Source organism: Xenopus laevis, chromosome 7L (assembly GCF_017654675.1).
Source record: "Xenopus laevis strain J_2021 chromosome 7L, Xenopus_laevis_v10.1, whole genome shotgun sequence".
NCBI classification, from domain to species: domain Eukaryota; kingdom Metazoa; phylum Chordata; class Amphibia; order Anura; family Pipidae; genus Xenopus; species Xenopus laevis.
This window is the reverse complement of record NC_054383.1, coordinates 8,703,841-8,718,813: the sequence shown is the minus strand read 5'-3', so window position 1 is coordinate 8,718,813 and position 14,973 is coordinate 8,703,841. Positions and strand designations below refer to the sequence as shown.

Below are 14,973 nucleotides of genomic sequence, written 5' to 3'. Positions count from 1 at the left end.
CTACTGAATTATGAAACACAATATGACCTGCAAATCTATATGGCAACTCCTACAGCCAAAGGAAGCCACAGACTGAAGATCACTGAGTAAAGTTTTATGAACCTAGCCTGTTGAACTATAAAATACACCCTCCAATTTGTGCTTAGTACAGGGAATACCTATGCTGCCATAGTTTTATGGGATCTCTCTATACAGACTATGAGCAAACTTAGGGGACTGTTCCTGCTGAATTGTGCTTAGTACAGGGAATACCTATGCTGCCATAGTTTTATGGGATCTCTCTGTACAGACTATGAGCAAACTTAGGGGCTGTTCCTACTGAATTGTGCTTAGTACAGGGGAATACCTATGCTGCCATAGTTTTATGGGATCTCTCTGTACAGACTATGAGCAAACTTAGGGACTGTTCCTGCTGAATTGTGCTTAGTACAGGGGAATACCTATGCTGCCATAGTTTTATGGGATCTCTCTGTACAGACTATGAGCAAACTTAGGAACTGTTCCTGCTGAATTGTGCTTAGTACAAGGGAATATCTATGTTGCCATAGTTTTATGGGATCTCTCTGTACAGACTATGAGCAAACTTAGGGACTGTTCCTGCTGAATTGTGCTTAGTACAGGGGAATACCTATGCTGTTATAGTTTTATGGGATCTCTCTGTACAGAATATGAGCAAACTTAAGGGCTGTTCCTGCTGAATTGTGCTTAGTACAGGGGAATACCTATGTTGCCATAGTTTTATGATGTCTCTTTAGGGGGATTGTTCCCTACAATGGCCTTTAGACAATGGTGCATTTTCCACTTAAAGCGGTAATTCATCTTCAAGTTAATTTTAAGGATGTTATAGAATGGCTAATTCTAAGTCATTTTTTAGTTGGCCTTCATTTTTCATAGTTTTTGAATTACTTGCCTTCTTCTTTTCAGCTTTCCAATGGGGATCAAATGGGAGTCTAGGTAAATGACTCCTAAATTTTTATGCAAGGCGGAAACTGCCACCAGTACCCAGAGAAATAAGCAGAAAATAAGAATTCAGTCACTGCATTCATGTAAGATACAAATGGTATGTAGCTTAGCAGTTAACTGTTCCAGTAAGATTTTGGAAATTAGTTTATTCCAGTGGAGGGGGAGGGGAATTTTGCAGCCCAGACGAATGGGTTGGGTTGTGCTCTTGTATATGAAGCAAAACAGCACTGGCAGCTATTGGCTGGAGGATGTTAGAGGCCACTGGTGCCCCAAGGAGAAGCTTTGTTTGGCTTTGTCACCCCTCAGGTCTTATAAACAATCCTACATTTATAACCCCCCCCCCCAATTCTTTCGTTAGTCCTAAGTACAATGCTCCTCTGCGTTTTCCACTTAACAAAAGGACAGATCATTCCTTTGGTCCCTGTCAGTTCTTGTAAAGGATTCTGAAACTATTAATGTCATATTGGATTCCCGTCGCTGACAAACAGCCTGCATATTGAAAATGAGAAATGAATTTGCTTTCCGTTACTTACTTTGCCTTTGCCTCGGCATCTTCGTAAGCCTTGTTAGAAACGTCATCCAAGCCTCCAATCAAGTGCTTGAAAGAGCTGCCGGAAACAAAGGACACACAAAATCAGTCGCATTACAAAATTGGAAATATGGAGATCTACAATTACAGTAGTAAATGGCTTGTGTACCCTATGATCATTGAGTTGCTGTTGACCTGTATACCCCATTGCCATTGAGTTGTCGTTCACCAGTGTACCCTTTTGCCATGCAGTTGTTGTTGAACTGTGTACCCTATTGCCATTGAGTTGTCGTTCACCAGTGTACCCCATTGCCATTGAGTTGTTGTTCACCAGTGTACCCTATTGCCATTGAGTTGTTTTTGACCTACAGCATAACACTTTGAGGGTGCTGAAGGCTGAAACACCTTTGCCTACCATTACCATCTTCCTCTATGCTCACCATCTTCTCACCATACAAACACCATTTTGACTACTGTCACCATCAAGTGCTACTGTTGCCATTAAGTCCTACATTCACCAACTTGTTATACTGTTGCCATCATGTCCTACTGTTATAATTCATCCTACTGTTATAATTCATCCTACTGGTGCCATTGTGCTGTAACCGTCTCGTCCTACAGTTGCTGTCTTGCTCTACTGTCACCATCTGACAGTTCTGTTGAAGTAGTAGTGTGTGTAGGTGACTTTTTCTGCTCAAGACTACTTTCAGGTCCAACATTTAGTCTAGGCCCTAACTACTCTTAAAATGATTATGAAAACATTGGTGTATCAGTCATTCTGACACAGTTGCAACAATACATAGGACAGCAAATAATTGATCTCCACCAAATCTCACTGACATTATTTCTGGACTTCTCCAGAATTATCTAGGAGACAAAACCTTCTCCACAAATCTCTGCCTAACTGGTCTTCATGCTGCTGGACAAAGCTGCATATCACTATAGGGGGAACTTCAGGTCAGTCTTATAGTGTTTTCAATATATCCCAACTTTTCCAACTACTCCTGAGGGAACGAGGAAATTAACTAATATGGACCTAGATGACCCAATATAATTTCTGGGAAGGGACAATATCCTAATTGTTTAGTACAAGAACTAATTTGTCCACATACTTAAAATTGTCATGATATGACCATCAAATCATGATATACATGGAAGATGGTTTCCAGAACATACATGAATTTTAAGACTGAGGAAGAGGAGCCTAGCAAGCCTTTACATTGGGCCCCATAAGACAAATACATACTCATGTTCTGAATTATGTATGTAATAAAGCACAAGGGATAGCGTGAGTTCTTCAAGAGAAAGAGCTGGTTTAGAGGGTTAATTCCCTGGGATGGATTTATCAACTTAGAAGTTAAATTGTCCATGGCCATTAATTAAATCTGTAACATTCTACCATATAGTGATCCAATCAAAATGCTTTGCCTCCTTGACTCTGGACCTAAAACCAAAACTAGGGCATTTGGCTCAAGTTGACTATGTATGCCATTGACATTTATCTCCTGCTACATGGGTGCACAATAAATGAACCCAAAGCTTTGCTATAAATGGCAAGTTCCACTTTGATATAAAACACAGTTTATACTGTATGTGTAAAACAGCCTTAGGGATGGTTAGACATTGCTTTTTTGCCTTTTCTCCTGTAGAATCTTTAAATGCCACAAAACCGGTTTTGTTATACAACACCATCTTCCATCTACTGCTAATTAGATGCCAGTCACACACTGAGATAAGTATAGATCCATATATATGAATGTGCCAAGCATCTGCTCAAAGAGGCTACACCCAGAACAACCAAAGAACCAGAAGAAAGAAGAGGAAGCTGAAAGTAAAAAGGATGCCCTGGTAGATTTGCTTCCTGCTGAGAAGCTGGAGATCATCCCTATGATCTGTATAAGATTGATATGAGAGGTATTGGCAAGAGCATGTCAATGTCAGCAGTTAAATAGATGGGTTTCAGTGAAGGCTCCTGAGTGAAAATGGAATTGAGAATTCCAGAGCATGGGGGTAGGACTTAATAAGGTTCTTAAAAGGAAAGAACAAGGGAATGAAAGACTAAGAACATGTAGGAGCAGTAGGAGATATTCAAGGACATTGAATAGTGCCACCCCAATCATCATTAGCTCTTGACAATTACAGTTGTGATTCTTCATGCTCTTGAAATAAAGTAGGGGCAACTCCTTCACAACACTAGGAATGGTAGAAACGCCTTGCTCTAAGTCTATGTGCACCTGTAAGTGCCATGCTTGATGCTCCACTAAAGAGAGTTCTGCATTAGATCAACCACTACGTCTATTATTTTAATCGATCAGTGAGAATACACTGCTGTAAAATTGTTCCAAGGGTATTGATCTATGCACTTTGTTATAGAAACACATATTGTATCTCCATCATCAAACCCTTCATATCACTGGAACGTAGAGGAGCAATATCCAATCATTCTATCTGCCCAGCTACAGAGGAAAGGCCTTTATCTGTTATGGGAGCCCAGCAGCAACCTAGAAATTAATTAGGGCCATTATTTAGAAAAGCTAATAAAAAAGAGCATTGCCGAGGAATATTTTGGCAGTCTGAGTTTCAGCAGCGATGTGGCGCTGAATCAATAGTGTGTTTGTTAAAAGGTTATTTACTGGTTTATAAGTTCAGCTAAGCTCTGCGGGGTTCCGCGGTGGTCGATAGCAGAAAAAAAAATGAAGTGAGTTAAATTCTGATTTCTTTCCACTGGAAATACTTTTATCAAACTGAAACATTTGCATTTTTATGCTGCGTGACCTGACCCAGTCTCTTCTGAGGAGACTGTTTGGGACAGGGACCTCCAGGCTTGGATGTCTCAATGGATGCCTGCTATTGGATTCCTGTGATGTACAGGTAAATATGTACTTAAATGAAACACTAAGGCTGATGCAGTGCAGGATAACCATAATACTCCCATGATGCCACTTTTTTGTCCATTGATTGCTATCCTGTCTGTCCCCCTTCTGCTGACCAAGACAACAGTCACTATGTATTGGCCCATGGGTTATTTTTAGGCCTCTGTTTACTTGAAATGAAAGGACATATTCTGAGTCCCAGTTCAAACCTAAAGCCAATCCGCAAACATGCTCCATAGGCTGTTGTCCATAGTTGCCCCTAGATTGTAGACCTTGGGTTGGTGATGGGAAACTGGACACAGGTTGACTGGCACTACTATAAAGGGTTACAGTTTCCATTTTGCCCTACTGCTTTCATCTTTTCTCATCAAAGTCAACAAAACCAAGGACCTACTGCTATTATATTTCCCAACTGTCATCATATTGCCCTACTGCTGGCAACCGGTTCTTCAAAACCAGTCTATTGGTGTTGCTATGTTGGAGTCTTGTCTACTGCTGTAATTTAGCTCCTACTGCCTCCATCTTGTTCTATTGCCATCATCCATCTCTACTGCTGTAATCTTAATCTATTACTGTTAAAATCTTGCCCTTCTACTGTCATTTTACCCTACTGTCACCATGTTGCCCTGTGGTTGTCTTCTCACCATAGTACTGCTATGAAGTTTTAATCTTGCCTACTGCTGTCACCTAGGCCTACACTGTACCCTACTGCTATCTTCTTACCTTCTTCCTATCATTGTACCCTACTAATGCCATAAAGTGTCACTGCCATCACTTTGTTCAACTGCTATTACCTTACTCTTCTGCCACAGTCTTTCCAAACTTACATCATCTTACCCCATGGTCGTAATTTTGCTCTTCTCTTGCTATAAAGTGTTACTGTTGCCATCTTGTTCTACTGCCATCATCTTTACCTACTGTAACCATCATGGTCTTTTCTTGCTTTGTACCCCCATCTTTTCCTACCCTCAGTTGTTACTATGTTACTATTAGCAGATCTCAGTGCAATTAACCCTATTAGGACCCTCCAAAGACAGCTCTAGATACATAGCTACATATTCTATATATTCCATCATCCCTGTTAGGAGATGAGAAAATAGGACCACAATGATCTCACACTTGATATAAAGGCGAACGTTATTGTGTGTAGCAAAGCCAACTTTGGAAGGTGAATCACTCTGCTCTTTGTGTCTGTATAATTCTTTCTCAAATGACAGGACCTGTCTTGAATAAGAGAACTCTGACGGTCCAGTAGTTGAAAAATAGTCCAATAACTTCTTTTGATTTTTTTTTTCTTTGTTGCAAAGAGCAATTTTTTTTTCTTTCTTAAATTATGTTCCCTTGACATGAGCTGAGATTGCCTGTCCAGCTGTAAAGTCGCCTCTGACACCGGCCCAGAAAACTAAATATTCTGCTGCCTTTTGGAAAAGTGATGAAAGTGATCTTTGTTTGTTTTGGATTTATCAAAAAATATGTGTTGAGATAAGTCAACGTGGATTTTGTTCTCATCATCATCATATTATCTTACATAGGGAGAGTCATATGTTGTTTTGGCTGAATAATATTACACTGAATCAAATATCTGGAGGGGGGACATATTTCTAGGGCCATAATTATTGAGACGTGATGCACAGGTTAACAATTTGCCCCTAGACACAACAACTTACGTGGGTGGAATGGGTGGACATGAGCTTATAAAAAGAAAGCAGCAGGCCAGAATTAGACAGGGCTGAGCCAGAGAATGATGCTGAAGGTGGCTGGGCCTGTGAGTGATATCACCAACGGGGAAGTCATTGGACCAAACTGGGTCAATCAACTACCAGTCCTTAACCCAATGGGTGAGTCATTGGTTGACCCAATGCATGGGTAAAAATGTAAGTTACGTGGGTTTCAAACCTGCCTGTGCATCAACAGGGCCAGAACTAGAGGTAGATATAAGAGGAACATGCCTTGGTGCAATCATTGGGGGGGGGGGCACAATTCCCAGGGAAAATCTTTTTTGTGTTTATATAAACTCTAGTACTTGGCCTTTAATGAAACAAAGTATAAGGGAGAACCACCGCCAACGCTCTGTGCATTACTATTTAAGAAGAAGCAAACTTTGCAGGGGGCCTAAAACATAGCGGTTCCCATAAATTCCTAATGAATGACAAATTTCAATAGATATTGGTAAAACAAGTCAACATCTGGAGGGGGGGGGCTAAATCCTGCAGTTTAGTTAATATGTATTAGAAATGCTGGGTTTAAAGCTTTCATCTCCAGGAGCAAAGAGCATGGCAGTCGATTATCTGGGATTGTCATTGGAGGATTCTTTTGCATCTTAATGACGGAGTTCTATATGGCTTTAGGAATACCGCCCTGATGTTGCTGCTTGAGAATCTTAATATGTTTTTGAGTAGTGTTTACACAAGCTTGACAGGGTTGAAGACCTTGCCTACAGCTGACTCGTTATTCTGCTATTGCTGCTGGACTACAAATCCCAGAATATTAAAATACCCAATATATTGCATGGACACAGGCTGCCTACTAAGTGCCATGTTCCCTAAAGGCTAATAAAACCTCTGCACATTTTCATGTATTTGTTAGTAATATAAAACCAGCCGCGCTCGTCTCCAGCCGCGCTCTCATTTATGCATAGTCTCCATTAGGATAATATATTTTGCACGAAGGAGCTGAAAATAAACCAGATGTTTGGCCAATTAGGTGCCCAATTCCCTCGGCCGAGCTCATGGGAGATTTGTTACGGTTTAATCAAGGCTCTTCCCCTAAAGTTTCTGCCGAATGTAATTGGAATAAGTCGCCTTCATTTACATTTCTGCAAGAGTCTGAACAACTGACATCCCTGTCATTGACTTTACTGTACTCGAGCTGCATGAAATGTACTTACTCTCTGTCAATAACAAGGCAAGTCACGGCCTCAGCTGCAATCACGTTCGCTGTCCTGATGTCTTCCCTGAAAGTGAAAAAGAAAGAAATTAATACACAGATTTATTCGAATGTGGAGAACTTGTAATACTTTTTTAAATATGGGATTGGGTTAAATATTTTTCCCAGTGTAACCTGGCTTGATTATCCTTCTGCATATTCAAATATTATTCAAGTAGACACATTGCTTTACTGGGCCATCTAATAATTTCTGTACTGTAGTTAAAGTGACTCCTGTGTTACGACTGACCACTGAACAGAAATTTATAATATCCAGTGAAATTAATGAATTAATATAGATTTAATTAGGAAAGGAAAGGGCAATTTTCTTGGGTGCCCAGCCTACTGTAAGGATATTAGAAGTCACCAAGGGGATCTATGACCATATAAAGGCACAAGGCTGCAGGCTGAGTTATACAGGGAACTCTGAGTATCACTCATGTATTATAAGGGATAATGTACCCCCTACTGTAAATGATAAGGATATTAGAAGTCACTGAGGGGTTGTTCTGTGACCATATAAAGGCACAAGGCTGCAGGCTGAGTTATAAAGGGAACGCTGAGTATCACTCATGTATTATAAGGGATAATGTACCCCCTACTGTAAATGATAAGGATATTAGAAGTCACTGAGGGGTTGTTCCGTGACCATATAAAGGCACAAGGCTGCAGGCTGAGTTATACAGGGAACTCTGAGTATCAGTCATGTATTATAAGGGATAATGTACCCCCTACTGTAAATGATAAGGATATTAGAAGTCACTGAGGGGCTCTATGACCCTATAAAGGCACAAGGCTTCAGGCTGAGTTATACAGGGGACTCTGAGTATCACTCATGTATTATAAGGGATAATGTACCCCCTACTGTAAATGATAAGGATATTAGAAGTCACTAAGGGGTTGTTCTGTGACCATATAAAGGCACAAGGCTGCAGGCTGAGTTATACAGGGAACTCTGAGTATCACTCATGTATTATAAGGGATAATGTACCCCCTACTGTAAATGATAAGGATATTAGAAGTCACTGAGGGGTTGTTCTGTGACCATATAAAGGCACAAGGCTGCAGGCTGAGTTATACAGGGAACTCTGAGTATCACTCATGTATTATAAGGGATAATGTACCCCCTACTGTAAATAATAAGGATATTAGAAGTCACTGAGGGGTTCATAATAATGAGCAAGGCTGCAGGCTGAGTTATACAGGTCAAGTAATACAAAATATCACTCTAGGTTGTCTATTCGGATACATTCTACTAACCACAAGACTGGATGGGTACAGAGCACTTGTATATCTCTCTAGGACAAATCTAGACATTCCGCCCAACTGACATTCTGCAATTTACATTCCAATCAGTACATTTTATCTATGTTGCTAACTGCTGAAATCATCTGCATTCTGCCTTAAAGTAGTGCAATCTTTTACTTATGTAAATGCCATTTTAATTACAGTTTATTCAGAAAACACCATTAGAGGAATTCAGATTGTTTGCACACTGTCTTTAATTGTTGCTTGTCGGCTTTACGTATCCCACCAATAATGTGACATTGCACTCAGCTTAAACAACGTAGTGTTTTGCAGAAAGGAGATGCGCTGCAATGGAAGTCTGTCTGTCAATGTAGAGCAGGGGAAACCAATCTTTTTTTACCCATGAGTCACATTCAATTGTAAAAAGAGTTGGGGAGCAACACAAGTATGAAAAAAGTTCCTGGGGGCAAAGAAGGGTTGTGATTGGCTATTTGGTGAGGTGGCTCTGTTTGGCAGTACAGCTGGTTTTTATGCAACCAAAACTTGCCTCCAAGATTGGAATTCAAAAATAAACATCTGCTTTGAGGTCAATGGGAGCAACACCCAAGGGGTTGGAGAACATGTTGCCCATGAGCCTCTGCTTAGGGATTACTGCTATAGAGCAAGCACAACTGAAAACATTATTTAGATGCAGTTCAGAGAAAAAGCAAAAAGAAAAAATCAATTTCTTGATCAACTAGCCTGGTGGGGAATGATTGCCATCGTTTGCTGTCCTTGTTAGGTAGGGAGTTGAGTCATATGAAGATGGCCAGTCTCACGCTGGAAAGAAAAGTCTTGATTACGTCAAAATCCTGACATTGAATTTTAATACATCTTCCCCTTAAGGATCACATATCACTGTTTGTACAATAGGGGTTGAGTACAGTAAAGTATTGTCAAATAGTAACAGAAACTTTGGACAAACTGTCTACAAATAGGACACCCAAGTGTTGTCCACAGGACAGAAGAGAAGACCAATGGAATCATCATGAATTCTTCCCTTCAAGAAATTTTAAGGCCACACCAGTACTGGCAAAGTTTTGGTCTATTGTTTGGGATGACCAATGGGTTCCTTTGGTTTGAAAATTATAGCCAAATGCAGAAAAAGGGGAGAAGGGGATAAAAACAAAGGCACGCCACCAGGGGTTGTTTTGTCTAGACCAAACCTTTTTTGGCCACAAGACACATTCATATGTAAAAAGAGATGGTGAGCAACACAAGCATGATAAAAGTTCCAGGGGTGCTAAATAAAGTCTGCAATTCACTATATGGCAGCCTCTTTGTGGACTGGCAGCCTATAGGAGGCTCTGATTGGTAGTACACCTGTTTTTTATGCAACCAAAAGTTGTCTCCATTCCAGGAACTGGTTTGAGGGCACAGGGAGCAACATCCAATTGGTTGCTGAGCAACATGTTGCTCATGAGATACTGGTTGAGGACCACTGGTCTACACAATGTGCTTGTCCTGTTGACTGGATTCATCACAACTTGCCCCTAGTGATTAGCATTTGTTTTTGAGTTTGAAGGATGGGTTGAATGTAACAAAATGTTCTAGCAAAGATGAAGCGATGAGGAGCCAAGAGATATCTTCTAAATTCTTTTGTGTTTTCTTTCAAAATGTTCAACATTGAAAAATTAGATATATACCATGGCTCCTAATCCTGCATTTGGAATAGAACATATAGGATATATTGATGATGTCTCCCGATTCTTAGAAGGCTTTATTGATCTTGTCAATCTCCACCCTCTGGGAAGGTCACACACATGGGTGCAAGTCATTTGCCTTTATTCCTAAGTAATGACATCAGAGACTGAATGAGACTCTATTCTACATAGAAAAGAGGCCTATCACGACAATATAAAATCCATGCCCTTTCTTTAAATTGTCTTGTAATCCTATATTCACAAATGTAACTGCCTGTGGTGATGCCGAGCACTGCCTTTGAGAACTCTCTCTGTGCCAGTCCCAGGAAACTGACACTCACAGTCAAGAGCACGATGGGTTTCTCCACTTATTTCGAGAATTGCTACAAAACGTTGAATGGCTCAGTGCTGGGAGACACCTTGACATTTCAGAAATGTCAAGTCCACGTAGTGGGGCCTGGGTGGACCCTGGTTGGGCTGAGTAATCGAATATCTTTGTAGAAAATCAAAAGACTAGCATCAAAAGAGACAAAAGTTTTTTAACCAAAAATGACTATAAACAAAGTGAAACTCTACTGAATGCTGTGGCCATAATATTTCAGGATTAGCATTCAGTAGGATGTATCATGTTTGAAACAAAAACACACTAGACCCCCTACTCTTTATTGATAACACAAATTAGAAAAATGCATTCTAAAACATTGTCTCTTTAATAGTGAAATCAACCTTAAATTCCTCTTCCTTCATTAATTGTGTATATATATATATATATATATATATATATATATATATATATATATATATATATATATATATATATATATATATATATATATATATATATATATCTTGTCCTAATATCATTGACAGCAGATTTTTGCAGGACACAAAAGAAAGGGGGAAGTAAACTATTCCTAACTCAAATACACCACTTAGCTGTCATCTATAGACATACCAAACTTACTATTATACCAACTGCTACTATCTCTCCCTACTATACCTGCTTTCCCACAGTCACACTCCCTTCCCAGAGAATATTATCCACTGTTACTATAGACACCATCTCTCCCTACTATACCTGCTTTCCAACAGTCAAACTCCGTTCCCAGAGACTATTATCCACTGTTACTATAGACACCATCTCTCCCTACTATACCTGCTATCCCACAGTCACACTCCCTTCCCAGAGACTATTATCCACTGTTACTATAGACACCATCTCTCCCTACTATACCTGCTATCCCACAGTCACACTCCCTTCCCAGAGACTATTATCCACTGTTACTATAGGCACCATCTCTCCCTACTATACCTGTTATCCCACAGTCACACTCCCTTCCCAGAGACAACAATAGCCAACATATATACCCAAAATTCCCCAATACAAGAGACAGTAATGGATCTGTATCTGAGAATACAAAATGTATTTCTGCGACTTTGTTATTTTCTTGTCCAAAGGGAACCTGGTAATAGTATCATAACAAGTAGAAATATCCAGGTCACCAATGTAAAGAATGACCTTTCTTATTATTACTATTGCATGGACTAGTAACTTACTTTTTCTCTGGCTCTTAGTAATATATATATAGCAGGATAATACTTTATATAATCTGTGGTCTCTTTACCTTCAGTAAAGCAAAAAACAAAGGTTATATATGTGTCTCTCACCTGTGAGCTATGAACTTCTATGATTGGAAGATTAGACGCCCTGAATAACCAGAAGTCCTTTGAAAGGTTAATTTAATGTGCCCTTATGTACAGCACTGTGGAAAATGTTGGAGCTTTCAAAATAAATGTATTATCCTATTAATAATTTTATATGAGTATATTCTATCAATGCATGAGAGTATTTACAGTCTTGTAGAGATTAAGAGCAGAAACAGAGGTTTAGATACAAAAAATACAATCTTTTAGAAACTAACTCTGTTCGTTCATTTTGTTCATCATCATCATCATCTTTGTCTTCATCACTGCACCCTGAGTGCCGGCACCCGTAGTCACCTTTATCCCTCCACCCCGAATAAAGGGGTTGATCGTCATCTTCGTCGCTCCACCCTGAGTTATATTGTTTGTGTTCCTCTTCATCGCTTCCCCCTGAGTAATAGAGTTGGCTGCAAGAACAGTCCGAGTCATAGTCTCTGTGATTCATTGTTTTTGGATGTGAGCGGTCTTTACATATATGTCTCTTGTTCCGCACAGCTTCAGCACTCTAACATATAACTGAGATACCCTTGGCTTCTCCAACAACATTCTCAGCAGGTCACAGATGTTCCACAAACCCCTCTGCGTCTTCTGTTTCACTAAGACCATAACCATAAGAGAGAGCTCGTATAAAATCAGGACAGCAGGCCTTTCATCGCTGATAACCTCTTTTTGGATGTGATATGAGATGCTTCACACTTGGTTGTCATGCTAAACAAAACCTCTGTGGTGTAAAACAAGCACTAAAAATACACCTGTTGTCTTGCTTCTTTGGATTGGCATGGATAGCTTCAGGCTTCCGGGACTACATGTTCAGCTATTTCAGGTGATGCTCTAAAGGCTGTTTATTTAACATATACCGTATATATAACTAATTTTATATCTAAGCTACTTAGGTGGAGGAAACTAAATTAACCTTAATTGGGGCCTCTGGTGACAGCGAAACTCCCTGCCCCATACACATGGCTTACGGTTTGTGTGATATAGAGTGACATTTACAAATTGAACCACCAATGTGGCTTTTGATATATATAACTATAGACTTATGGGTCTCTGGAACAAATTTCAGAAATGTACCCAACTCAATTGGAAAGCACAAGGCTACAATTAGGTCTATATGCCTAGTGATTATGTCTGGTCCAAGAAAGAACCTGAAGTGCAGACAGAGAAGGAATGCTCCAATGTGCAGTACAAAAGGGGTTAAGCAGATCAAGGTCAGTATCCAGGCAAGAGTCAAGGGCAGGCAGCAATCAGCATGGTCAGGATTCAGTCTAATAAATTATAAAGCACCTAGGAACTCTCAGGAGATGAACCTATATCCAGGCATTAAACCCAGGTCTTTGCTGTCCTTGTGTTAGGAATTTGGTGCCAAACCTCAGTTCAAGCACCGAAGAGGAGCACCATCGGACATTCCGCACAGGTTCACTTGGAAGAACCTTGGTTGCCACCCTTAAAGACATACACAGAAGGATTTGCTAGTTTGGTTGTCTAGGAAACAGTTCGTTGTCCGATATTGCCACCCAGGCCACCCCAGGGACCTGTGCAGGCCCGATATGTCATTTTGGACAAATAGGTTGGCCAACAAGCTCCATCTTGGCCAGAAGTGCCTTTATCCATCAAGATTCACTGGAACCCTCCCTTTTATTGTCCCAGCATGCATTTTCTCTTAAAGCAGTGATCTCCAACCAATGGCTTGGGAGCAACATGATTCTCACCAGCCCCTTGGAAGTTGCTCCTAGTGGCCTAAAATCAGGTGCTTATTATTGAATTGGAGGTTGCATTAAAAACCAAGCATACTGCCAAACAGAGACCCCTGTAGACTGCCAGTCCACATAGGGGCTAACAAATAGCCAATCACAGCCCTAATTTGGCACCCCAGGAACATGTTTTATGCTTGTGTTTCTCTCCAACTCTGTTTAGATTTGAATGAGGCTCACAGGTGAAAAAGGTGGCAGACCCCTGCCTTAAAGCTTGAGAAGCCATTTTTAGATCCAACTAAGAATCCCTGTTTTAGAGGACACCTGTAGAAAAGATGTTGGATAAGAAGAAAGAGACATCTCACAAGAACGCTGACATTGCAAATCCTTAGCATTTGAAGCCCAGTACTTTATTAGCTGGAAATAATCAGGATCCCGAGTAATATATTTCTCCTACATTTTCCCCGTCGAATAAAAGAATAACCCTTCTTTGTCCATTTTACATTGTGACTGATGAAAACAATGGCAGCCGACGTGACAGAGGATGAATGGGAGAAGAGAAAGAATGAGAGGAGACAATATAAGCAACAGATGGATAGCCGCTAAAGATGCTTACAGTCCAGCAGCAGGTGATTAAAGAGCAAGCTGTGCGGCACAGCCAAGCAGAAAATGACGGATGGATCTCATAAGGAATGCAGGGTGGCACCGCACTTGATCGGAGACTTTCACAGACACTTATCAACCTGAAATAAACAGCGAGCTACTTCCAATATAATCTTCCCATCTGTATCATGTTGCTGGGCTCTGCAGGTGCAAAATAATGATTGTTTTAGCTGGGTTCTAGGGTTTAATCTATTTAGCTGGGAGCTTATTAATAGACAAAGGAGTGGCTAGACTGGAGCTTATTATTATAATCGGCCTGTACTTTATAAAGGGAAGGGGGTTGTTTGACTAGTAGAACATTCTTACATTGCAACTATCTTTCTCCCCTGGGCCCTCAAAATTTGGTTAAGTGTAGCTCTCAACAATATGTAGAAAGAATTGGACACCATTGGTTCTTAATTAAAAGACGGTTTATTAACCCACAGTGACTTTAAGAAGGTACTTGCAGAGCAAATGAGGCAAGTTTAGAAAATTGATAAAGTTCCTTCTATGTTCCCTACACTTAGGTAGGTGACATCTAGGAGTGCAAACTGCACACTACTTCTCAATGGAGCAGAACTGCTCTTTCTAAGGCCTGTGTATATCACAATGTCCTATAAGTGTCCTACAACAGAGCTGACTATCACTAACTTTTCCCATTTTCACAGGCTCCCTGAAGGTTGTTGGTCAACGTAGGGCTCAAAGCTTGATCC

At 40.3% G+C, this 14,973-nt stretch overlaps 1 protein-coding gene across 2 annotated transcripts in view; it reads right to left on the bottom strand.

Annotated features, from left to right (window-relative positions):
• Nucleotides 1-14,973, bottom strand: part of LOC108696071 (cGMP-dependent protein kinase 1) — a 430,860-nt gene that overhangs the window by 36,421 nt on the left and 379,466 nt on the right. For both annotated transcript variants that reach the window (XM_018225072.2, XM_018225071.2), the window contains exons 8-9: nt 7,253-7,318; nt 1,497-1,571 (exon numbers count right to left, since the gene is read on the bottom strand). In XM_018225072.2, coding sequence (XP_018080561.1) covers nt 1,497-1,571; nt 7,253-7,318 — 141 coding nt within the window. The remainder of the gene's footprint in view (nt 1-1,496; nt 1,572-7,252; nt 7,319-14,973) is intronic.